The sequence below is a fragment of the Octodon degus genome, unplaced genomic scaffold, assembly GCF_000260255.1.
Source record: "Octodon degus isolate 3935 unplaced genomic scaffold, OctDeg1.0 scaffold00009, whole genome shotgun sequence".
NCBI classification, from domain to species: domain Eukaryota; kingdom Metazoa; phylum Chordata; class Mammalia; order Rodentia; family Octodontidae; genus Octodon; species Octodon degus.
In genome coordinates, this window is record NW_004524585.1 from 6,551,295 (window position 1) to 6,579,063 (window position 27,769).

General features: G+C 34.0%; 1 protein-coding gene across 1 annotated transcript in view; it reads right to left on the minus strand.

Moving 5' to 3' along the window:
• The window catches only part of Dennd1b (DENN domain containing 1B), a 292,621-nt gene that overhangs the window by 49,758 nt on the left and 215,094 nt on the right, over window positions 1-27,769 (minus strand). Inside the window, exon 16 of the mRNA XM_023707369.1 lies at window positions 16,816-16,917. Coding sequence (XP_023563137.1) covers window positions 16,816-16,917 — 102 coding nt within the window. The remainder of the gene's footprint in view (window positions 1-16,815; window positions 16,918-27,769) is intronic.

Consider the following 27,769-nt stretch of genomic DNA (forward strand, 5'->3'; position numbering starts at 1 on the left):
TTTTATCACAGAACACTGTTGGCTAAAAATGTGATAAAACAGGTTTAAATAAATACAGCCAAAAATGAGCCTGGCCTTTCTGAGCTTGAGCTGCTCTCACAGAACTCTGAATTCTAAGAAGAGAGAGCACCATGACCCATTTTTACACCTCAGCATGCGTGACATGCCAAAGTTTCCAATAGTACAAACACACATGGAATTTGGACTGTGAAAGGCCTGCATCACAACTCCATCAGTGATGGATTGACTGTTTCTCCATCTAAAAAATTAGAATAATAATAAATATCTTATGGAACTTTATATGAAATAATTACAATGGTAAGAAGTGCCTATAATTGTACGAATATAATAAAGACTAAGTAATCAAAGTCTACTCCTCCCATTTCTTTTCCATCTTTATTTGTGCACTGCCTGAGGAATAAATCACAGTCTTCCTCACATATCCATCAATACCTGGTGAAAATGCCTGGCACTCAGTTTTTAGTGTTTTTTGTTTTGTTTTTGGGAGCTGGGGACTGAGCTCAGGACTCTGCACTCCATCACTATGGTGCATGCTGAACTAGAAATAAATTTCAAACTGAGTGAATGCTGCCCACTGCAGTATGCTGAATGGTGACATACATTTATTAAGTTTTAAAGTTAAATTATTATACCAGACGGACACAATTCATTAAATTCTATCTTCATATCAGAGCTATTAACTTACAATATTGGCATTTTCCTATGTATAATACATGGTTATTGTTAAAACACTGGCAATTTAAATGCATGTAAAACTTGATCTGTGCAAGTTTTTAACACAGCAGTATAAATCAAATTAAAGTGATCTAAGTTGATGGAGTATCTTTTAAAAAACAAAGTGAAAGCAAAATGACAAACTTATAATAATATATTACTGGCAAGTAGAACAAACTAAGGCACCCTTTTAGAGGACTTAATTTGCTCTAAAAAGATTAAGTCTATAAGACTTCTTAAAAGGTTTCACTTTTGTGTTTATTGAAAATAATCCATCCATTTTATTAAATGAGTGGAATAGTTCAAGCCTAAAAAGAGATAAATCCCAAAACTATTTACTGATCATGCACTTTTGAACATGAGTAACTACTCTGTGTTACTAAACTAGTGATTGGAGCCAAAATAAATTAATCACTTGGTAAAATACCACATATTATCACTGATTTTCCAAACAGGCCTGTCAGGGACAATCAGACACCACTGTACACACAAGGAAATTATGTTGTAAAATAATGATTGATTACTTGCAAAACACCCATAATTAATAATGTGCACGCGTGCACACACACACACACACACACACACACACACACACCAGAACAAATAAAAGTTATACTAAAGGAGACATTGAAAATAATAATTGCTCAAATTCCTTTTTTTAATTTTTGTTTCACTAATGAATTTTTTTCTTCCTAACTGCCATAGTTTGTGGTCATACCTCTCTAATAATTCTGGATCATTTCACAGTATGCAAGAGAGAAAAGAACATTTTAAGCTACTCCTGAACAGAAATAATTTTGAACTGAAAAGCTTCTGCACTTAAAAACTGTATTATGTGCCATAACATGTTGATTAATAGTTACTGTCATGTAGCAACTATGTATCATTAGGTAATCATAAGACAGTTTGAAGGTTTTTGTTATTGGAAGTAATGACTAACAATATTTAACAACAAAAATGATATATATATATATATATACTATACAATTAGATTATAATTGGAATTTAAGGGGAATTAAGAATTTTCTTTCACATGATGCTTTTTGCATAAAATTCGATATTCTGCTTTTTACTTTAAAAGAAAATTTAAAACTTAAAACTAAGCATATGAAATAATCATATCAAAACTAAATAGTTGGAAATGCTACAGAAATTCACTTCTGAATGATGAATGCTCTTTCATAATATATATCCTATGATTATGAATGCACTTTCATAATATATATCCTATGATTTTATAATGAGACAGAATAGATTTAAATAACAATATATACTTAATTCTCAAGACATAAAATATATAAATTCTCACAATCAATGACAGTTGTTCCTCTAAATCATCTACAACTACAAGAACTAGACTTTAGGGGCTGGGGAGATGGCTCAGTGGAATAAGCGCTTCCCTGGCAAGCGCAAGGGCCTGAGTTCAATCCCCGGTTCTGCAAAAAAAAAAAAAAAAAGAACTAGACTTTATTAACCTTCATGTCAGAACCATAAAGGTAATGGAATACATATTTTCAAAGACCAAACTTGCTTTTGGTTCTTGATTCTGAGTATCACCAGGGTTTTTACCACAATTTTATTTTCAAATAGCTATCTTTATACAAAATTCATTCAATTTATAGAAATTACCTGATTTAAATGTACTTTAGTAAGCAATACTATTTTATCGTATAAATTGATTTTTAAATTAGTTAAATATAAAATGATTTTTTAAAATTTATGTATTTGTTTCAGGGTTCTGCTACACAGCTCAGACTCACAGTGATCCTCTTGTCTCCACCTCCCCAGCACTGGGACTACAGGTGTGCAGTTACTGGAGATTGAACCCTTGTCCTCGTGCTTGCTAGGCTGGTGCTTAGACCGCTGGGCCATCTCCCCGTCCAAAAGGAATGTTTAAAGAATGTCACGTAATATAGACAATGGGCCTGATGTCAAACTTCTTTCAAAGAATATTTTAAAATATCTGGTCAGATGCACACAATAAATTGGAACATATTGGCTAGTAGTCTTGCAGAATTGTATCCTTCCCTTATGGGATAAGTTGTATGCTTTTTTAAAATTATTCACCAGACAGTGTATTTACAGGATTTGATTTAAAAATCTAAAACAGATTTTGCTATTATCACAGCCTAATGCCCTTAGTGATCTACACATGTTATATAAATATTTAATTGCAATTTTTGCATTAAACCCCAAAAATGGCAGTAATTAAATTTCAGTGTTTTTATTTAAAATTTAAAAAATACTGTTCGATTTGGGTGGAGAAGAACTCATTAAAAAAACTGTGCTGAGGAAATAGGGTACATGAAATGATTTTTCTTTACCACACTGGATCAGAGGGAAGAGGGGTTATTATCCTTTTGTGCTTCCTGGCCATCCTTAAAAAAGCAGCATGAACTAAAGTGCCTGCGTAGGCAGAGCACAGGAGCCGGAGTTCAATCCCCAGAGTGCGCTGAGATGGCGATTGAGACTGGGCAGGGTGGCACTGTCTGTAATCCCAGTGCTTGGGAAGCTGAAAACAGGAGGATCACTACAAATCTGATCTGCGTTGTGAGACCCTGAAGACCCTGTACTAGATACAAAAAAAAAAAAAAAAAAAAAAAAAAAAAAAGCAGGGGACACAGTGAAGCAACACCCTTAACAAATCCATATACCCAAACTTCTTCTTCAGTATCAAGGCAAAATTATTCACACCTAAGAAATTTATATTAGAAACTTCTTGGGCAGCAAAGATAACCAATCTAAGAAAATTAAAGTGCTGAGAGCTAGAAAACGTGTTTGGGCCCGGGGGGTGGGGGGGATATAGCTCAGTGTCATAAGAACCTGCATGGCAAGTGCAAGGTCCTGAGTTTGATTCCTGGTATCACCAAAAAAAAACTGAGATTATATTGAAGGTTAGTAAGTGAAAAAAAAAAAAAAAAAAAAAAATTCAACAATTAAATTTTTAAATGCAAGAAAAATTGCTTTTAAAGTATTCTAATTTCTTATGAATTTTTAAAATTTGCCCTTTTATATAATACTTTGGGCTAAGTGGTCTAATTTAAATGTTTCTTCCCATAAATACTGAATAAAAGTTGACAGGCTACTAAAAACTGCACTAACGTCTTACAAGACATTAAGTCAGCAGACATTCTTAGACATCTGCTAAACACAGGGCATTCAGTTAGTGGCTATATATAAACACAAACTGCTATAGCATGTAAGAATAAGGCAGAGCTCAAACCATAAACATTCAACATGTGAGAAAATGGAAATAAGTTCTTACTTTCATGCCTTTTCAAAAATTAAATAATCAGATAAATGTAAGGTTCCAAAAAAACTCAATTATTACAATTAAAATACAATGAGCAGTGAACACAGCACTGAAAAGCATAAAGAATCCATTCAGTGCAATTCACTAGTAGAAATAATGATTCAAAATAGCAATAATAGGATAATACTACATTCAAAAACAAAAAGTTAGGTGAAATTTTAAAATTTTCTCAGCTGGAGATATGACATAGCTCAGCGGCACAGTGCCTACTAGCCAAGTGCAACATGCTGAGTTTGATTCCCGATGCCATAAATTAATTAATTAATTAATTAATTTCTCAAGGATTTAGTCTGTTGAACTTTATGATCACCATATCAAAGAATCAATTAATTGAATCACCTAATATCTACCTGAATGTTTACTATATTCCAGGTACTGTTCAACTGCCTAACATATATCAGTGAATGAAACAGAAAAATTAAAAACCTTGTGATACTAAAACATCTAGAGAGGGTGAGGGACAGCATGATATCAGAAACATAATAAATTATGCACAAGGCTAGAAGGTGAGAAACAGCGTGGCAGTAATATGGTATATAATGCTCTAATTATTTTAAAGACTAAACTAGATAAAGTACTTCAACTACACTCAGCATAAAGTCAGCAAATAATAAATGTTACTTTTATGATCCATAATTAATTGTGACTCATTCATTCATTATTTTAAGCTTCTGTTATGATGTAGGTGCAGAAGCACAATGACAAAATAATTTTCAGAGAAATAATACCAAAAAATTCACAATGTCAAAAACAATCAGAGAGCACTGTATTTGGAGAAGTATTTAAGAGACAGAGGCTTTCTGTCAAGGATCTTCTAATCTAGAATAAAGATTTAAAATCACTGGACTTTAACTGCACTTCAAATCAAGTCAACCTAACAGATAAATACATAGCATTTCTTTCCAAAGCAGCAGAGTATATATATTCTTTTTACGCATTTATAGAACATTCTCAAGGACACATCATATGTTAGACTTGAAGAGAAGATAAAATGTCAAGTAACTTTTTGAACACAAAAGCCTAAAATCACTGCTAAAAATTGGTCATGGAAGAATATTAGAAAATTCACAAATGCATACAAATTAAAAATGAGCACTGTATTGGTAAAGGTAATTCTAAAGAAGGTAAAGATGGCCAACAGCTATACGAAAAAAAGTTCAGTATCATCAGAGAAGTGTAAATTAAAACCACAGTGAGATCAGCTCACACTCGTTAGGGTTTATGTGATCAAGGAGGGGATGGAGGGAGGGAGGTGATGGGAAAAAAATAAATGAAGAAAATGGAAACAGAACTTCTGCAAATAGGAATGGGGACCAATAATTCAAAGGAGCAGAGGATGAAAAAAGAATAAACATGTGCTATCTACATGTATCAAATCCCAATGATAAATATAACCATGCTGTACTGCAAACATGCAAAAGTAAGTGAGTAGAAAAAAGACAAGAGATTACAGGAGATTCTGCTGGTCAGAATATTGTGAAAATAGGGGCCTGGGAGATGGCTCTGTCGAATAAGCGCTTCCCTGGCAAGCACAAGGGCTTGAGTTCAATCCCCAGTTCCGGAAAAAAAAAAAAAAAAATGAGTATGGTGAAAAGGGAACCATTATCAGAGAGTTGATGGGAATGTAAACTAGTAAAACTTTTATGAAAAACATTAGGAAGGTTCCTCAAAAAAATAAAAATAAAACAGCAGTTCTACATATGGGTATACACCCAAAGGAAATGAGAAAGTTATCAAAGAGCTATCTGTACTCACATGTTCATTAAAGCATAATCACAACAGGCAAATATGAAATCAACTTAATGTCCATTAATGGATGGATGTATACAAAAATACTATTTAAATATATGTACATATCAAACCTGCATACATATATATAATATTTATGTACATGAGTAACAATGATATATACGTTGTACTATCGGCATGTATGTATACATGTATTACATATATTGTACATACATATACATACATGCATACAATGTTATTCTATGCAGCATTTTAAAAGAAGAATATCCACTTCCTGTCATTTGTGGCAACATGAACGATCTTGAAGATAGTATTCTAACTGAAATAAGCCAGGCACAGAAAGACAAGTGCCACATTATCTCAAGTATGTGGACACTTAAAAAGAATTGAACTCACGTAAAAAAGATCTAACTGTAGTGATCAGGGGCTGAACATGTAGGGATGACACAGAGACACTGATAAAAGCATAAAAATTTGAGTGAGACAAGAGAAATGTAGAAAATTTTATGGAAAACATGATTATTATACTTAATTATATTCTTGAACATGGTGACAGAAGATTTAATGGCTTAATCACAAAGAATGTTGAATGACACCTTAAGAAGCCTGACGGCATTTATACAAATAAACTGATATTAATTAGCTTGATTTGGTCATTCCATAATCAAATTCCAATATGAAAACATGTTGCTTACCAAAATACATACAATTTGTATTCATCCATAATAATCAACCTGTATCATTGTTACTAAATTTTTCTTAGGCTTCATGGTATTGTTTCCAAGGAACTACCAAACATTAGTTGAAAATGACTTTCCCTATTCGAAACTATATAAGGTTTGTTTATTAAATCACAAATTTTTAGATGCTTGCTTATAATAACAAAATAGTTGTTCAAGCTCAACCAAAAACCTTTAAAATAAATTGTAACTTAATTCCCTGGCAATCTTAAGAAACTGTTATATTTTTCTATTTAAATCCACAGAAGCATATTTTTCATATAATGAAAGTCTGTGGCATATTTGCAAAGCTGAATGGCGATTTCTTGAGGTGGATGGCCTTGTAGGCTTCATTCTAATATAATTATTTATATCTAATTTAGTGAATATAATTTGCTACCTCACTGTTCTCCATCAATTGTAATGAAGCTCACTTTAGTGAAACACAACCTATCTCCTTCATTCTTTAATATTGTTATCAATCTAAATATTTTAGTGTTTAAAAATCACTTTCCATAAATAGTAATTTAAAAAGTTACCAAGAAATTTTCCTAAGATTTATTTAGTACCCAGAACTGCTATATCCTATACAAGAAAGTATATGACAGGTTTTAGCCACAATTATCTCAATCCAAGCAAAGGTCATCATCTATTGAGAAAACTGATGAGAATTACCTGTAGAAAAAATACAAATAAAGGCATTATCTTTTACTTCATATTCCTCACATGAAAAAGGTAACAATTCTACTTTGTAAACAATCAAATTCTGTCTTTTCTGCTTCACTTCATTTTCCACCACCACCATCATCCTCATTTTTGTCTCTCCAGAGCAACTTCCATGGCTCTGTAACAGGACTTTTGCTATCCTCCTCTCCTCTAATCCCTTTTTAAGAGTAATCTAAGAAAGCTTTATAAAATATTAATCAGCCCTTCAAAACATCCTCAAAGCATACTATTACTTTTAGAATCAAATGTAAATGCCTATGCCTTAAGCCCTGTATGCTCTCTACCTTTTATCCCCTTCAAATTTCAACTAGTACAGCTCTCCCTCTTGCTTGTAATTCACTGAATTCTAATTCTAGGAAATGATTACCTCCTTCTCACTTTAGGGTCTTTGGAACAGCAATGCCTTTTACCAGAAAGGATATTCTCACTTTTATAGCTCAAAACACGTTCCTTTTTAGATTTAGCTTTAATAGCACCTTTCAGTAATACTTTTCCCAATCATCCAGTCTAAACTGGCCAACCAGTAACTGTCTCATAAGCTCTGAGTTTTTTCAGTCATTGGTGTTTTTCTTACATGTCAGCCCATTTCCTTCTCTAGAACTGTCAACTCTGTGAAAGAAGTTTACAGTGTTCTGAATCTCAAGTGCTTGGGATGAAACTATTTAACACAAAACAGTAAGTTATTATTACAACAGATGAATGGAGACACAAAGAAAAGAGCAGAAGACAGGGAGGAGGAGAAAGGGACAATTGGGTAAGGCTTCAGAGAAACGAAGATACGTGTGGAAAAAGAGGTAAGTTATAATAACCTGGAATAAATGCTGTGACTCATGCACAAATGACATTCTAAAGAAAGGACAGAATGAATGGGGGCTCCAGTCCTGGTTTTTGAGGAGTTGCCACACTGATTTCTATAGTGGTTGTACCAGTCTACATTCTCACCAGCAGCGGAGAAGAGTTCCTGTTTTCCAACAGCCTCTCCAGAATTTGTTATTAGTTGATTTCTTTATGATAGCCATTTTTTTCTCAGCTGAGATAATATCTCAATGTTGCTTTAATTTGTATTTCTTGAATGGCCAGGTATGTGGAACATGAAAACATCATACCGTAGTGATATATGTGCACCTATGTTTATAGCAGCACAATTTCTGATAGCCAAATCTTGGAAATAACAAAAATGCCCATCACCTGAGGAATGGATGAAAAAGATGTGGTAGTTTCAAACTTTATAGGTAAGTGGATACAACTAGAGGCTATACTCATAAGTGAAATAAATCACATATGTAAATATCATATTGTCTCCCTAGTGTAGGAACCTAAAAGAATAAATAAAATCTGAAAGGTATAATGGACATAGTAAAATGGAAAGAAACTGAATTTATAACAATGAAGATGAGAGAAAGGAGAAAAGAGGAAAAAAGGAAGGTGGGAAAAACATATAAGTACATATACAGGATGGCTGAGATGATTTTAATCCATAATTTCCATTAGTGTTTTTGAAAATAACAGTTAATGTTTAGATTTTCACCTTGACTAACTCTGTATGCTGATACCTGCAATCTCAGCAACTACATTGAGGACAGCAATGTGTAACACAAAACCCATGGTTGAATGCCTTTCATCTTGGTCTTCTAAATGTGTACTGTTTCTAATGTCTTATCAATTATTATACTACTTTTAAAGTAAATTAAAAAAGAGAATAAAAAATAAGATTTCATGAAGGCAAGTTCCAATATGCAATTATTTCCCCAATCTTGCATAGTATATCTGATAATATGAGCAACAGATTTAATTATAAAAATAGATAATATAACAATTGTTAATTAGCTATTCCTGTTTTGAAAATCTATAACATACGCATTGTTGTATGTTACCCTGTTTCTGTCCTTTTTTCTATTTGTTTTTGCTTCTGTTTTTACAAAATAAAATTAAGTTAAATTAAAAAATAAAATACAATTCCCCTTCCTCCTCCCTCCCCTTTGGTCCCTCCTACTCTTATTTTCCTATTCCATTTTCCATTCCTATTGAGATTATTTTGCCATTATTATGGCAAATAATGTTTACATTAACTGAGGTTATTAGCTTTCTGTACATGGCATATTATTCTTATTTCCCTCTTCCCCTTCCTCACCCCTTGACCTTGTTCTCTTCACCACTTCCCTATGGCAAGAGATCCATCCTTTTGTCCCTTTCTATCCATCCTTCATCATCTTTATTTGTCCTTTGCCTCACTAAAATGATAACTACTATATCATTTAAGCTTGTGGTTTATTTCATTCAACATTGCATTTTCCAGATTCATCCATTTTCCAATAAATGGCTCAAATTTTTTTAAAAAAAGGAAATGACAGAATGATAGACAAAAGGGTTGGCATTTGAACAGGCCATGAGAGAATGACAGAAAAACCAACATTAGTGACATAGTATTGCACAGGGAAAGCCTCATGTTGTGAAAGATGCATTTGAAAAAGATATTTGATGTCACTGGATATTACATTAGTATAGGAAATTGGGCAAGGATCTGAAGACCAGAAAAAGACCAAGCACTTACACAGTATGATATTCCAGGCAGAACCACAAGAACACACTGTCTCTTGGATGATGAGCCCATTACTCCAAACAGTGGGCTAGGCATGTCACACAGTGGGCTAGGCTAGTGGCAAACAGTAGTGTAATGAGGAGCTCAAAGCCACACAATGGATATGGTGGATTTAACTGAATTCTTAATTTCCCTTGTAGGTGAAGGTGGGAAGAAGATAATTTTAAGAACAAGATATTTAAAACATCTAAAATAAACACTGCAATACAGCATCATAGTATAGAATGTACTATCATACATTTTTTTGTGGAAAAATGCAGAAAGCGTCCTTATACTGAATGTCACCACATATTTAAAAGTATGTTCTCTTCTACCATGAATGACCCTTTTATATGGAAAAGTTTGAGAACTGTATGTTTATAATTTCTTATGAAACACAGGAAAAGTTTTGGAGAAACACTAAAATTATTTTTTCAATTTAAATGTTCCCTACCATTTCTTGCTCAGTTGAATTAAAATTCTGACAAGTAGAATTTTTAAAGAAGTATCTACTTGAATATATTTCAGCAGCTTCATTGTTATGCAAGTTTCTTAGCAGTTACCTAGGCTGCCAGTGGAGATAACATGGAGATCAGTTAAATGTATAGTGGTAGCTTGGCTCTTGGAGTGACACCAAATTCAGTCACGGTCCTTAGCTATCAGAAGTGAATAGTAAAATGAGCACAGAAAACTTTGCTTTGAATGGCATCAATGACAAACAATATACATGTGAAACTTTGTTGTGTTACGATAGTATGAAATTAAGGAAAGAGATCTAAAATTAATGGCTTAAATCTTAAAGTTATTTCAGTAAACAAAAAAAGATGATGTCAAAAGTCATAGATTTAAGGAATCATTTCTGGGATTACTTCCAAATCAATTATCTAAGGAGGAATTCATCCAAATGGACTCTACTATCATTTGCCTAAGCTATATGTTTACTTCACAGTATTACGGAATGTTAGAGTCAAAAGGTATCTCAAATTTAGTGAGTCCCAAAGACACTGAAAAATCAACTGAAAGTCAGTAAAATACAGTTTATCAGGGTAAACAGCCTAATCTAAAAACATTAAAAATATGCTTTTTGAATCAATATTTAATTTACATATTGAGGGTTTAATGATAAAACAATGGGAGTTGGTAGTTAAAGATTTAGCAAAGGGACTGGTAGGAGATGCAGGATAAGGAGAGGAAGATCACGTTCAAAGAGCACAAGTTTTGGTTAGTGGGGTCAGTTTGTGAGATTTATTACATAACTTAATGACCATAGTTGATAATATACTTTTACTTAAAGCAGTAAAAAGACTAAGTTTTGCATGTTCTCACTACAAAAAAGTATGCCAGGTGATAGACATGTTAATTAGCTCTATGTAATCACTATGTATGTATGTGTATATGTCACATGTATATACCTAATATATAATAAAGTGTCATATTATACTCCAGAAACATGTGCTCACTAAATTTTTTAAATTGAAATTATACAATTTAAGTATTAACAAAGATGATCAACTAGGAGAACCTTGTTCCTGGATTTTACATTAAATGTTTTTCTCTCTCTACATGAGCCACTGTCTCTACATGAAATTCCTTTAGCTCATTCTTTCTTTATGGATTTTACCATATGAAGTTTTCTATTTCAATATTATTTAGGTTTTCTTTCTTTTGTATATTGCATAAAAGGACTCATATATTCTTTGATGACATTTCTTTTACTTTATTTTCCATTTTATAATAGGTAATTTTCCTGTTGAATATTCATCTATTATGAATACAGGTATAATTTATTTCAAATATTGATGACAAGTATTTACGATTATATCCAGATTTTACTGTTCTAAGCAATCTAAGTAAACCTGATGAACAATGACAGTATCAACTCCTAAGAAATTTAAATATTTAAACATTAAAACTGGTAGTTTCAGAGTGTTTTTCAAATAATTCATACAAATTTACACTCCCATAAGAGTTAAAACTTATTCCTGGATGCATAACCTCATTCAAATTTGGCATGTCTAGATGTTTAAAAGTTGGCCAATCTGGTAGATGAAAAGTAACATTTTGTTATGTTTTCTTATTTGAAAGTCACTCATTACAAATAAGGTTGAATATCTTCTGTATTCTTACTAATCATTTAAAATTCTCCATCTGTGTCTTGTGAAGTCTTTCACACAATTATATATCCCACAGAACATGTTTTGTAGTAATCTGGAAGGTTTTTACAACCACCCTAAAAGTGTAAGTTAAGCCACAAGTTTATTATTTATTATTTATTCTGTGCATAGAAAGCACAACCATACTTTAGATTTTCTGATGTCACACAACTGTAGTAACTAAAAGATGGCCACAGGAAATAACGTGGAAAGGTGGCTGTCACAGACCCTATGAGAAGCTTCAGCAGCAAGTTAAGTTGACAGAGCACACAGTGATTCCACTCTGTGAGGAGGACAGGCTCCCCTGGCTGAGAAGTTGGGTCTCTTGTGTATAGCTTTCTGACAGCCTGGCTCTGAAAACAGAGCCCGACTCCAGTGGACTAGCTGGCTACCTGGTTGCATCCTCCCAGCGCTGAACTCCACACTCTGTTTATTTTCTCCACTTGCCAACGTGATCAGGGAAATGCTCCTGTTTCTATGTTACCTATATTTCTGTGCATATGGAGAGAGGGGCCTCTGGAGCAGCTGAACTCACAGGCTGCAAAGATAGTTGGGGACAGTAATGGCTCAAGGTGCACAGCAAAAAAAGGAAAAAAAAAAAAAAAAAGGAGAAAAAAACTCCTAAGAACCTCTGGAGTGAATACAGTCTTGAAGTGGACAACGCACCATTCACTGACCCCACTCCTGGAGAAACATGAGTTGTCACTCGGCGTTTACACAGCAACAGCCAGCTATGTGGGTGTGGAAACACAACAGATGCCCATTGTGAATTGCTGTCTCTCCCACATATCTGGATTCTAACATTACACAGCCTGGAAAGACATACCTCTACCTTGAGAAACTTTTTGGAATTATTTCATTTTTCACTTTGTTTTCTGGTTTCCTTTTTCTTTTCTTGATTATTGTTTTTTCAGTTACTTCTAACTAATTTACTTTTTTCCTTCATTGGGTTTTTATCTCACATTTTCTCTTTCTTCTCACATAACACTGTTCTTTTTTTCTCTTTAAAATTTTACTATTTTTCCTTCACCCTACCCCCAATATCATTAATCTTTATTAACACTTGGCCTTTTAGTTTATTATTACTGATTCTTTAATGGTACTGTTTTCTTTGCTTTTAACTAGTTTTTATTGTATGTCAATATCTGGTTAGTCTACAGCATCATCATTATTATAGTTTGATTTCTCCTCACTGAGTGGGGCAGCAGATCAGGTCCACAGCGTCTAAAGTGAAGAATCAAAGGTAGAAACATAGAGTAAATCAGATCAGAAATAATCTCTGACATTAAAAAAAAGAAAGGATAACTATAATGAAAGAATAACTGCTTCACAAGAAGACACTGATTAAAAAATGGAGATCAGAAAAACGATGGAATCTTTCAATGAACAATACAGGAAAGAAATAGATCTCATGAAGCAGAGTCAAAGAAATACAGAGGAACTTAAAATCTCAATCACAAGCTTGCAAAACCTCAGGGGGAAAAACACACAATAGATATTAAGAAGACTCATAAAGTAGAAGAGATAGCCAACACAACAGATGCACAAATCTCAATATAGAAACATGAGAAGTATGGGAACGCAAGCTAGCATGACTATTCCAAATATTTGTAACTTGTTAGTAACTGAATAAAAAGACATCAAAGTGGATGAAATACAAACAAAGTCAAAAGATACATTTTAGAAATAATAACTTCAAAATGTTATAAATAGGGGCCAATGAGATAGCTCAGTAGTCTAAAGCACCTGCTTAGGCAAGCTTAGGCAATTGCTCAGGGACCACAGTTTGATCCCCGGCATCATATGCCACGCCAGCCCCCCTTCAGGGTGGGCTGAGCTCACCAAAATAAATAATTAATTAATTGAAGTTATAAACAAAAAATGAACTAAAGAATAAATGAATTAAGGATACAAAAATTCAGTTCAACAAAGAGAGATTCTGAAGAAGAATCAAATAAAGGGCTGGAAGGAGACAATGCAGTAAGTCAACTCAGGAACTCAGTGGAGCACCTCACCAATAGATAGGATATATACTATTCTTACAGCAGAAGTCAGAATTTCAGAATTTGATTAAGTTTGAGGAATGATTTCATGCAGACACGAATGAAAGAAAAGAAACAAAAACTTATAAATAAGACATTCCAAAAATGCTAGCATATAGTAAAATAATTGAACAATAAATTTTTGGTAGAGAAGAGGATGCTGAGTTTCAGTCTACAGCATAGAAAATCTATTCATGGAAAAAGAACAGAAAGTTTCCTAAATCTATGAAAATGACACAGATATGCAAGGACAAGAGGAATTTAGAAACATTCAGTTCTTAAATGTGTACAAGAAATTATGCCTTATACAGTCACTACCATTTAACTGTAGTCCACGTATTGACCTCTTCTTTCATCCTTCTTTTTTTCTTTCATCTAAGACATCCCATCTTAGATCCTCCATTTGAGAAAACTTTCTTTCTTCCTGCAACTCTTCCTTAAAATACTTCCTTAAGAAGTATTTCTTTGCACTAATGGCAGGGCAGTGAGAATTCAACCAGGGGGGCCGGGGAGATGGCTCAGTGGAATAAGCGCTTCCCTGGCAAGAACAAGGGTCTGAGTTCAATCCCCGGTTCCGAGAGAGAGAAAGAGAGAAAAAAAGAGAGAAAAGAGAGAGAGAGAGAGAGAGAGAGAGAGAGAGAGAGAGAGAGAGAGAGAATGAATTCAACCAGAGAATAAGAACCAGTAAGAAATTTTACATACACATACACACACAGAAAGACACACACACACACAACTTACAATGAGAAATTGGCTTATCTAACTAAGAAAGTCTAAAGATGACAGAAGAAGCAATAAATAAAGAATAATCATGACAAAATAGAACCCAAGGCCAGCAATAAATAAAGGAGAATCATGACAAAATAGAACACAAGGCCAGGGTTGAAGGCTGTATTCAACAGATTGAATTTCTCTTACCCAAACATCTGAGTCCTGTTTTTAAAGCCTTCCCAGTGATTCAGACAAGCTCACCAATGACATTCCCAACAACACATGGACATATCAATAAAGCCAACGCAAGGGGCTAAACTTAGTTTTTGTTGGGAAATGTCTCCATGTCATTCGTGTAATAAAAAGATGTTTTAGTTGGTATGCCAGTTGCAATGTTTTTCCCCAACATACAATATCTTACAGAATTTTCTGTAGTCTACTGCTGCCTATGTGAAGTAAGCTTGGTCAATATGTTGTTCCTTTGAAGGTAATTTTTTACAGAACATCTACAAAATACTACATACCATGGTGAATATGTATATACTAATTCACATAAAACTACCACAACACATGTAAGTGGTAATATTTCTATTTTCAAAAAGAAATATGTATTCAAAACAAACAGATATTAAGTGATAAAGACTAACCCAACTCTACCTAACTCCTGAAAAATAAATTCCAAAAATGCAATTCAAATGCCAAAAATTACTATGCAGAATTATTTTTTTACTATATCACATTAACTTCATAGAACCTAATCTATAGAGGAAAGTAAGAAGTTTGATATTCTATATATTCATTCAGTCTTACCAGTATAAAATTTTATCTTTGTGGGCATTTCTCATAATGTAAAGGAGCATCTCCTCTTGATAGGTTGCAAATGCAAAACAGCACTAATTTTTAACTCAACAAGAAAGCACTGGATGTCTGGCTTGGGAATGCACTGTGCTGACTTCAGCATTCATGCAGCACTACCACTGATGCTCTGGACAGCCTTGGGAAGTGATTCAGCATAAGCTTAGAGACATCCAGGGACAAAGACCTTAAGGGCAACAGCTCCATCTGTAGAGCTGATTCTAAAATGCATGCTCCTAGTGCTTTTATATATGATAAGTGGAAGCCTTATCTACAATAAAGTCTACATATTGGAAGACAGTTATATCACCAGAGTATTTTGTAACCTCAGATTATTTTTTAAATTTTCTAATATAGATAATAAGATAATGATAATATAAATATAGATAAGATTTTGCTAAAATGATTACTTTTTTAGCCATCTAAGAGTTAAAGTATATGGTGTTCTTCCCCTTCTAGAAGTCCAAAGAAATTTCTATTAGATGACAGCTTCTCAAAGGCACTATATGTTTATCCTGGCATCAAGCAATTATAAGTCTTTGTTGCATACTGAATTCACAAAGCTAATTTTATACTTACTTCCAGAAAAGCAAGTATTAAGAACTTAAGTCATACAGACAAAGATGAAGGCATCATAATCTAAGACTTGCTATGATCCTACAATAGGATGAAAGAACAAGAGTGCTGAAAATTGCTGAATTTTGATGTCAAGTTTTTGCTTTTGTGAACTAGCAATTATATTTTCTGAACCAAACCTCAACATATACAACATAAATATAAATTTTCTTTTAAATTTGAAAGTGTGGCTAGGAAAATTCATACAAAGCTTAAAATATTAGTAAATATTCATATGTTATTCAATATTTTATAAAATAGATTATACTGGAACTGTTCTAGTTTGTTTACCTTATCAATCCAATCTACTATACCAAAATAATTCCTTCTCAAGAACTTTAAACTCATTATGTGACTTTTGTTTCTATGAATGTACACCTTTCTCCAGTGAAACCTTGAGCTTTGCTACTTCTGATAAAGAATTTTTCAAGAGCAAAATTATACTATATTTCCAAAGTGCTATTCTATATCTAGCTATGGAGTTACAAAAGAAAAGAAAAATCTCCTAAAATTCAGGAAAAGATTCTACTCAGATTTTCGACATAGTTTTAGAGTGATAAAAATGGGTAACAATCATAATAGTCTGTTATAGACTAAAAACATGTAGGTTCACTCTTACCTGCTTAAAAAGTTGAAGGTTAACTGCTGATTGCAAGAACTGTTTCATCACGCTGGAGCGGTGCTTTATAAAACTCTCCTCACAGAAAGTGATGGGTTCACCCTAGGCAGAAATAAAGATTTCAGAGCATCAATAAACATTCAGTCAGAAAGAACCAGTCTCTTTACAGGGGCACATGGAGAGTTGTACAGGAGATACAGACTCAATAAATAGATCCTTATGTGTAACTGCCACATCTCAGGTTAGGAGAATGATTCCTGTTCTAAAAATTTTCTTTATCATTTATCCTTTTTAGAAAATAGTATTGTATCCTTTTGCCATATATATCAGCAATGATCATGAATTTGTTTTTAAATTAAGGAAAAGTTTTACAATTATGACTTCATGATTTCAAATACAATTGTATTGTATATATTCTAGCATAAATCCCTCTTGGCATCTCCTTTTATTTGCCCTATGTGCTAGGCAAGCATCACTGTATCTTCGATAGTTCTACAGGAAGTTCCTCTTCCAAATTCTTCTCTTCCTCCTTAAGTTTCTAGTCTTAAAGACTCCACTTGCTCTACTTAGCTGTTGTGTGACAGCAGAAAATCATCACTCACTGGCTGATCTTTTCCCCTCAATTCAATTCATTTTTATAAATTCATATCTGAAGTACTCAACAATCACACGTGGCTAGTGACTACTATAGCACAAACACAAAATATTTCCTTTGGCATAAAAATTTCGAATCATTAAAATAAAGAAGACAAACCTACAACACATATTAGAATTTAGAGAATAAAAAAGAACTCAATAAGCAGCTTTATGTATTGTCCTCACTGGAAGCCTCAATTATATACCATGAAGCAGATCACAAATGATCCCACCAATGAGTTCTTTTACATCAAAACTAAGCTGAATGGCATAAGAAAAAGAATTCTGCTTAGGATTTGACAGCCAGTTTGAGTTTGCAGTTCACATGTTTTGCTACACTGCTAACCAGTTGATGGCAAAATCAATAAAATTTGTTTATAAATTCATATGGAGGGCTGGTGAGATGGCTCAGTGGTCTAAAGCACCTACTTGGAACAAGCTTAGCAAAGCACAGGGACCACAGTTCAATCCCCAGCACCACATGCCAGCCCCGCCCCCTGGTGGGCTGAGCTGGCCACACACACACACACACACACACACACGCACAAATAAATGTTAAAAAAATAAAAAAATATATAAATTCATATGGAGCAGTATTTCTAAAAATGTAAGCAAGCCCTTATCACAGGGTCTGCAACATCAAAACTTTTTATAAAGTACAAGACATTATTTGCCTTTTTCACTCTCATTTTCTCACAAGACCTAGTGGAGACTATCAGGGGCTACATAATTTGCAATACTGTCACAGTCTAAATGCAGAATTAAATGATCAGAATAAGAAACCAGAAACTCCTGTGAGATAGTAAAAAAAAATTATAAAAATAAAAACAAATGTTATTGTTATAACTAAACTTTTAACTTAGCGGTATAGTCGTTTTCCTTTACATTATTTTTTATGTTGATGTATATACAGTAGTTTGTATTGCTGCCTGCAAGTATTTAAATATTTAATTTCTAATACATCAAATAAGGATGGAGTAACCCTACATATGCACAAGTTCTTTTATGTCCTGAATAATTTAAAATAGTTTAAGAATAATTTAAAATATTATAAAGACATTCAGAGATCAAAAAGTTTGAGGGAGTTGATATATAAGAATAAGTAGCAGCCAAACATGACTTTCATATTTATAGATTGAGGTTATAAAATGATATTATTTGGGACTGTAAACATAAAAAGCACACCCAGTTTAAGAAGAGGTTGACAAAATCAATTTTGGCTTGTATTTTAGGTCCTATTCTATGCTCAGCCTGAGAGAAGAAATTCTGTTCAACTGAATTGTTGGTGGATTATTCTCAGTAAAAAAGATATTAAGAGAAATGAAAAAGAAAAAAAGCAAAACAAGAATATGATCTCATTTAGGGTCAGCCTCAATCTAATTTCACGGAAAGCACTAATAGTTCTGCAGAGCTGATGCCACCTTGAGGAAATAAGGCCAGCTTTTTACAACCCTTAACATAGCTATTCCCAGTGGAGAGAGAATGGAGAAGGAACACATAGAATGCCTGATGTGGCAATTCTCATTTATTAAAGAGCAACTTTTCACTGGCAGGACCACTAGAAAAGATGGGGATCTAGGCAGGGCACCCACACTGTCCATTACAACATGACAAAGCAAGGTGCTAGAAGACAGCACGCAGATTGCAGCATGTGCAAGGAAACTCAAGTAGGAAAATATGTCATGTGGCTTAAGAATTACCCGCACAGAGTTGAGTATTAAAGTTAAGCTAATCAACACTAAACTATCTTGTATTTGATAGAGAGTCTAAAATCATACAGGGAGGAAAATAGCCTTTTCACTAAATGGTTCAGGGAAAGTAGTTATACACATGCATAAGATTGAACCAAGACCCATAACTTCACTGTGCACTAAACTAAAATAAATACAAATTAAAAGAACTTAATGATACATACCTCTCAGATCTAGAGAAAACATTCCTAAAATTTATCTGGAACCAGAAGAGACCTAGAATAGCAAAAATGATTCTGGGCAACAAAGGGAAGTCATGGAGCATTACAATCCCTGAGCAGAAACTGTACTAAAAAGCTACTCTGATAAAATCAGCACGGTATTGTAAAAAAAAAAAAAAAAAAAAAAAAAGCAGGCCTAAGGATCATCAGAACAGAATAGAAGATGCAGAAACAACCCCAAAAACACACAGCCACTGTATCTATGACAAAGGAGCCAAACGTGTTCTATGGAAGAAAGATAGTCTCTTTAATAAATAGTGCTGGAAAACTGGCTTTCCACATGCTGAAAACTAGGACTAAACTATGTCTTTTACCATGATTAAAGTCAAAATGGATCAAAGATCTAAATGCTAAAACAGAAACACTAAATTTATTGAAAGAGAATATAAGCAAAAATCTTGAAGACATAGGTGTAGGCAGACACTTCATTAAAAAAAAACTCAGACTGCAGGGAAATATAATAAAGAATCAACAAAAGAGATCTCATCGTATTAAACAGCTTTTGCACAACAAATCACCAGCAGAGTGAAAAGACAACTCACAGGATGGGAAAAAATTACAGCCAGTTATCCCTCAAACAAAAGACTCAAATCTAGAACATACAAAAAATTGAGAAAAAATTAGACTTCACAAACTCAAAGACACAACTCAAAAATGAGCATCTGAGAATACACACTTCTCAGGTGAAGAAATACAAATAGCAAATAAATATATGAAAAAAACCTTTAACATCCTTGGCCTTTTGAGAGAGGCAAATTAAAATGACACTAAGATTCCATCTCACCCCAGAAAGAAAGGCTATCTTCAAAAAATGAACCAATAACAAATGCTGGGGGCTATAGGGGAAAAGGAACCCTTTACCATTGTTAGTGGGTAAACTGGTACAACCATTGTGGAAATCAGTGTGTAGAGTCCTGTAAAAAGCAGAATTAGAGGTCCCATTTCACTCATCTATTCTTCTGGGTATCTTGCAAGCACAAGGACTTGAGTTCAATCCTTGGTACCATATCAGGCTATGCCAGCCCTTCCTGGGCATGCTGTGCTGGCCCTGAAACTGGGCATGATGGCACACACCTTTAATCTCAGCACTGAGGAGGCTGAGACAGGAGGATCACTATGAGTCTGAGCTATGTAGTAAGACCTTGAACCAAATGAATAAATAAATGAAAATTTCAAAACAAAACATCATACCATGGCAATATATGTGCACCTATGTTTATAGCAGTACAATCTGTAGTAACTAAATCTTGGAAACTACCCAAATGCCCACCAACCAAGGAATGGATAAAGAAGATGTGGCCTTTTTATACAATGGAGTATCACACAGCCAGACTAAGCTGAAGACTTTTTATAAGTAAATGGATATAACTCAAGATCATACTCCTAAGTGAAATCAATCATGCTCATATGTGTAAACATAATATTATCTCAGTAGTCTAGGAAACTGTGAATGAATAACTATGATTCAAATTGTACAACATATATCACAAATAGGGAAGAAATTGTTCAAAACTAAAAGAAAATGTGATGGGGAAAGGAAGAAAAGGAAAAAGAAACAAATATATGTATACACAAGATAGGTATACTGTTATTTTCTCTTAGTTCACTGAAAAAGTTTTGTGATGTTGTTTGGACAAAATATCTTGTACTTTAGCTACTATGAAGACAACAATATACAATATATTAATTATTGTAACTCTCCCACTAGCCTTCTTTTGAAACTGTTTTATTGTTTAATTTTTCTCTTTAAAATAAAGATTAAAACAACTAAATTATTACAGAGAAATACTTAGCCTCTTAGAAGACAAAATAGGTAAACTTTTTAAGCATAGTCAAAGACATTCTGAACAGACCCCACTGAAAATCAACACATGGGATATCAAATTCAAAAGCTTCTGAAGAGCAAAAGAAACAATCAACACAATGAAAAGACAATCGGCAGAAAAATTGTCAGCTATTCCTCTGACAAGACTAATACCCAGAATATACAAAGAACTCAAAAAAGGACCACAGGAAACTAAAAAAAAGTCAAAAAAATGGGCAAGCAAAAATGAATACATACTTCAGAAAATAAGAGGTACAAAAGGCCAATAAATATATGAAAAGATGCTCAACACTGCTGGCCATTGGAAAATGCAAATTAAAACAACACCAAGATTCCAACTTACTTGATGAAACGGATATCATCAAGAAATCAAATAATAGCAAATAGTGAGTTGAGAAGGAGCTCATTTGTTGTTAGAAGACATTAGTAAAACAACTATGGAAATCCAAATGGAGATTCCTCAAAAAAGTAAAAATAGAAATTTCATTTGACTGAGATATTCCCCTTTTAGGTATCTTCCCAGAAGAGCTAAAGATATCAATTACAGCAATAGTTGCATACCCATGATTATAGCAGCACAATTCATAATGGTTAAATCTTGGATGGATGGATGGATGGATGGATGGATGGATGGATGGATGGATGGAAAGCAGAGATCGAGGGATGGGCAGAGACAGAGAAAGAAAACACAGAAGGGGTAGGGCAGAAAGGATAAGATGGTTAAAGCATAAATATTCTCCACAGGTATAAAAAGTAAAGCCATATTGATATGCTGAGCTGTAAAAGGCTCAAGTCAAAAACTTCTGACATTGCCATGCCTATGGATAACCCACTACTATTAAGGACTACTGGACTATATTGGATTATTTTGCTGAATTCACACACTTATAATATTTAAATGGCAATGGAATACCCACCTCTGAGAAAACTAAACAAAAAAAGGGGATACAAATGAAGGACCATTTTGTATCTGTATATACAAAATAGTTAGATATACAACTACTTTCTCTTAATTCAATGAGAAGAAAGATTTGTACTAATAGTGTTTGGACAGGATATCATGTCTGCATCTTGTACTATGAATAACTACTATGAAGACAACAATATGCAATGTATTAAGTATTGTAACTGTCATACTAACCTGTTTTGAAACTGTCTCATTGCTATTTGTTTCTCAATAAAATTAATTAAAAAATAATGTCATGTTCACTAGCTCAAACTAAGGATGTTTCATAAAGTAAATAACAACTGAATAAAGTGGAAACAGTGAGAAAAATAAAAATAAAAAATAAATATTCTCCACAGAGGGAAAGAAAATGAAAAGATGTTTATAGGCAATTTGAGATTTGTGAGTTTTAAAATTTGTTTGATTAGTATATTTGTGATGCACTGTGAATAGTTTCACCAGGGATATAACTTAGGTAAAATATATATATAATAAAAAGTAAGACATGAAGATACATAAAGCATCATTAAACATATTTGTCTTATAGGGTTTGAGGAGAAATTTAAAAAAGACACATTGAAAACATATTTAATGAAATAATAGTCGAAAATCTCCCAAATCTTAACAGAGACCTAGATATCCAGATCCAGAAAATGAAATGACCTCAAGTACTCAATCATAAGAAATCCTTAAGGCATATTACAGTAATTATGAAAAAATCACAGTTATTTTAAAAATTAAAAGAATTCTAAAAATATCTAGAGAAAAGAAACAAGTCAAACAGTAGAGAGTCCTTATAAGCAACATATTTCTCAAAAGAAATTTTATAGGCCAGAAGAAAATAGAATGATATATTTGAAATCTTGAATGAAAGAACAAAAAAATTCTATTCAGCAAATATATTATTGAGAAATGAAGGAGAAACAGTCTTCACTCCAAGAAGAAAAATTGAAGGAATTCATCACCACCAGGCTAAACTTACAATAAATGTTTAAACGATTTGAATGACTAGAAATGAAAGAGTAGCAACCATCATTAAAACGTGAGAGAAGAAAATGCATTGTTAAAGCAAATATACAATGAATCAAATCTTATCACAACAGAAAACTATCAAACCATAAAGGTATTTATTAGAGAAAGTTAAAAGAACAAAGAGTATATAAGAAGTCAGAAACAATGAAATAGCATGCATGAATTTTAACCTATCAATTATAATCTGGAATGTAAATGGATTAAATCCTTTAATCAAAAGATATATACTTGCCTGGTGGATTAAAAAAATATGATACAACTATATAATACTAAGAAACTCACTCCACTAAGACATACACCGTGCTGCCTTTGGAACTTTACTTGACCAAAGAGCAGAAACCACTATTCTGGAAAGTCCCCAAGAAACTGATGGACTTCACTAGCATGGCAAACTCAAGCCACACAGGTAGATCTGGGATATAAGCCTCCTCACCTCTTCTGCCTTCCTCCAAATAGAGGACATTGTACCTGGGGAAGCAAATTTCGCCAGCACACTCAGGGGCACAAAACCAGGAAGCTGCTCCCTCCAATGCTATTTTTTGTCTTTGTTTCTTTTGTTGTCCTGCACCATTGCAGCTAAATAGAACCTCTACCAACAACGTTAGTGACAGCAGCAGCAATGGGAAAGGTGGTAAGTGGACCAGCACAATCTCTTCCATCCTGATCCTAGTGGAGGGAAGGAGGGAGGGAGGGAGGGTGAGAATGAGAGAGAGACAGACAGACAGACAGACAGACAGACACAAACAGACACAGACAGACAGAGACAGAGACAGAGACAGAGACAGAGACAGAGGCAGAGACAGAGGCAGAGGCAGAGACAGAGACAGAGACAGAGACAGAGGCAGAGGCAGAACCCAAGCAACCTTTATGATGTAGTCAAGAGTGGAAAGTCAGCACTCCTTCCACTAAAAAAGAGAAATACATGGTATCTGAGAAGTCTTGGACTGTCTCTGCAGCAGTGTAGGGGTCAGCAAGCTAGGTGACAGCACTCCCCATTGCCCTGTTCCCAGGGGAATGAGAAGAGAGAGACAGGCCAGCAGGATAGAACGGAGGAGGCTGTACATGGTCTGGGAGGGGCCAACTGTACATAGACTGAGAGCAGCTGCAGGCTGTCTCCATCTGAGGGCACTACAGCAACTAGGAGAGCATCACAGAGAAAAATAGGGTAAGGAAATGTGGATGGGATACCAAGGGACATCAGAATGCTGCTGGCTGAAGACTGCCCGAGCCCTCACATCCAGAGGCAAAGATCAACCCTGCACCCAGCACAGATTTAGGCTCTGACTCTCAAAATACCTCAGAATTGCAGACACCAGAATAATTTTATTATTTTTTGTTCATTTGTTTTGTTTTCATATTTCTGTCTGGATTCCTTTTTCAGAGGTGGTAATTATTTAGAATTTTTATTTTTACTATTTGTTTTATTTTGTCTTTTTTCTCTCTTTCCTCAACTCTCTCTTGATTTTTTGATGTCTTCTTGTGAGTGAACATTCTCTAGTACTTTAGGTTTGCTTCAATATTCTTTTGATTTCTCATCATTCTTTCTCTCCCGTCCTCTTTTCCAGTTTCCCAAAGCTTAGTTGATCACCCTTGGTCCTTCAGCCTTGCTTCTATTTATTACTTTTTATTTATCTCTCTGATTTTTTCCCATACCTCTCCTACATTCCTGCTCCCATACAGGGGAAACACATTAAATATGTTTCTGAATTGTGTTGTGTTTTATTGTATAACTTCAGACCTCCCTCCTAAACTTAAATTTACCAAAATTAATAGGTCCATAGTTTGTTAGTTTCTAGGCTGGGCTTGATGGTGCTGTTACTGCTAATTGTTCTATTTAGCCAGAATGTCATACCTGCTATAATCAGTTCTCCCCCTTGTATTAGAATACAGTGTCTGTCTAGGTCGGTAATAACCACAATGGTTGAGTACCAAAGGACCAGGTGCTGGGCCAAATAGATAGCAACTTCTTGTTCCTAATAAACTGGGAAGGTAGGATCTTAGGCTAGACACAAAGACAAGAGTCAGCTATAACTAGAAGACATCTGTAAGGAATAGATACTTCCTAGGGAAACTTCAGTACTACTGATAAAAGTACCATCTGTGAGCAATTTAGTCATCAATGCAGAAAAAAAAATTTAAAAATAGAAAATGGTAACACACAGAAGCAAAATGCAACCCAGATCTCCAGCCCATCTGAGACAAATCCAGGCAATGTGATAGAGGAAATCAGAAGATGCCCACTTGAATTGTCTACAATGGCAGCAGCAGAAAATAATCAAAACAAAACCCTGATAGAGCTGTAAAGAAAACAAGATTAAGAAATAATTTCTAAAGTAAAAAAAAAATAATGTTGATCATAGTGGACTTGCTCAATCAGTCTAGGCATAGATTTTTAAAAAGCTTAAATAAATGAAAGAAACAATGAATTCCCAACATATCAAAGAAATGCAACACATGAAAAAGGTTCAAACAGATATTAGGGAGATTAAAATTCAGTTGAAAGAACATGTAGCTGAAATACTCAAGGTGAGGACAACATCAGATCTAGAAGATACGATTGTGGTTAGCAAATATGAAAAGACAGATTTCTTTAAAATACTAAGAGACTATGAAAAATCAATCCAACAACTGCCAGATGATGCAAAGAAAAACAACACAAACTTTATGAGAGTCAATGGAAAAGCAAGCCACAGCAAAAACATAAAAACCCTGTTCACAGAAGAAATGGCAGAAAACTTCCCAAGCATGGAAAAAATATTTAACGTACATACACATAAGTGAGGCACACAAAACTCCAATTAGCCATGACCAAAAGGATATAATAATCAAGAAACACACTTAACTGAAAAAGAAATTCACAGACAGAAAGTCAAAGGATGAAAAACAATGCTTCACGCAACAGGAACCCAGAGAAAAGCAGGAGTAGCTATTCTATTTGCAGACAAAGTGAACTTCAGACCAAAACTATTATAGAAAGACAAAAAAAGCTCACTCCAAACTTTTTAATGGAAAACTCCAAGAGGAAATGATAACAATCATCAATATGCATCTAGAAAATGTGTGAATGTCAACTAAATAACAAATATTAATGAACATGAAAAATCAAGCGCTAACACAGTCATACTGGGGGACCTCAATGCCCCACTATCACAAATAAACAGATCAACTACACAAGAAAGTCAACAAAGAAATATCAGAACTGAACTAAAATGATGAACAAATGGACTTAGTAGATGTCTACAGAGTATTCTATTCTAAATTAGAAAATACATTCTTCTCAGCTGTGCATATGATATTCCCCCAAATAGACCATACAATAGCTCACATAATATTCTTAAGCAACTACAAATAAATTGAAATTATTGCTAGCAAGGGATATAGCTCAGGGGCTCAGCATCTGACTGACAAGTGTGAGGTCCTGAGTTTGATTCCCAGAATGAAAGAAGGAAAGAAGGAAAAATGGAAAGAAAAAAAAAGAAAGAAAGAGAAGTAAGTACTATCTCATGCATATTATCAAACTATAGTGCAACAGAATTGAAAATCAATGGCAAAAGAAACCAAAAAATACATGAACACATGGAAATTAATTAACACCGTCTCAAATAACCAATGAGTTATAGATGAAATTAAAGAATAAAACAAGCAGCTTTCATGATGAAATGATAAAATCAATACAACAATAAATTTTTATAGCACTGATTTCTAGAACAAAACTTAATGTTGTACCTCAAATTTCTAAAAGAAAAAAAAGAACATGTCAACTGCAAAGCTCATTTTACAGAAAGAATTATAATAAACAGTAGAAATTAATGCAGGTGAGACTAAAAACAATACAAAGAATCAATGTATTGAAAAGTTGGTTCTTTGAAAGGGTACATAACATGGACAAACCCCTATTCAACCTTTAAAAAAAAAAAGAGAGAGGAAAGACTCACATCCATGCAATTAAGAATGAAAAAGTTCCACAACAAAATCCTAGAGAAATCCAGAACATTAGCAATATCTACTTTGAGCAACTGTACTCAATACAGTGGAAAACAATGAAGAAATGTACAGATTATTGGATACATATGAATTACCAAAACTGAATAAAGAAAATATAAAAATTTTAATAATGTCAGCCAATTAAATTGAAGATGTACATAAAAATTTAAAATTAATAAAAAGCCCAGGTCCTGGTAGAAGCACTGCTGATTTATACAAAAAAATTCAGTGATCTACTTTGCCATTACTCCTCAAACTCTTTTTCTTTTCCTTCTCTCTCTCTCTCTCTCTCTCTCTCTCTCTCTTTTATTTTAGGAAAGGGTCTACAAGGTGTTTAGGGTCTCACTACTAGATCGGACTCATAGTGATCTGTCTGATTACAACCTTTCAAGAGCTGATTACAGGCACACGCCACCATGCCCAGTCTCAATTGCCAACTCAGTGCACCATGGGAGCGGGGCCAGCACTGCAGGCCCGGAGATTGAATCCCTGGCCCCTGCGCATGCTTGCAGGTGCTTTAATCCACTGAGCTATTTGGCCGATCCTTCAAACTCTTTAC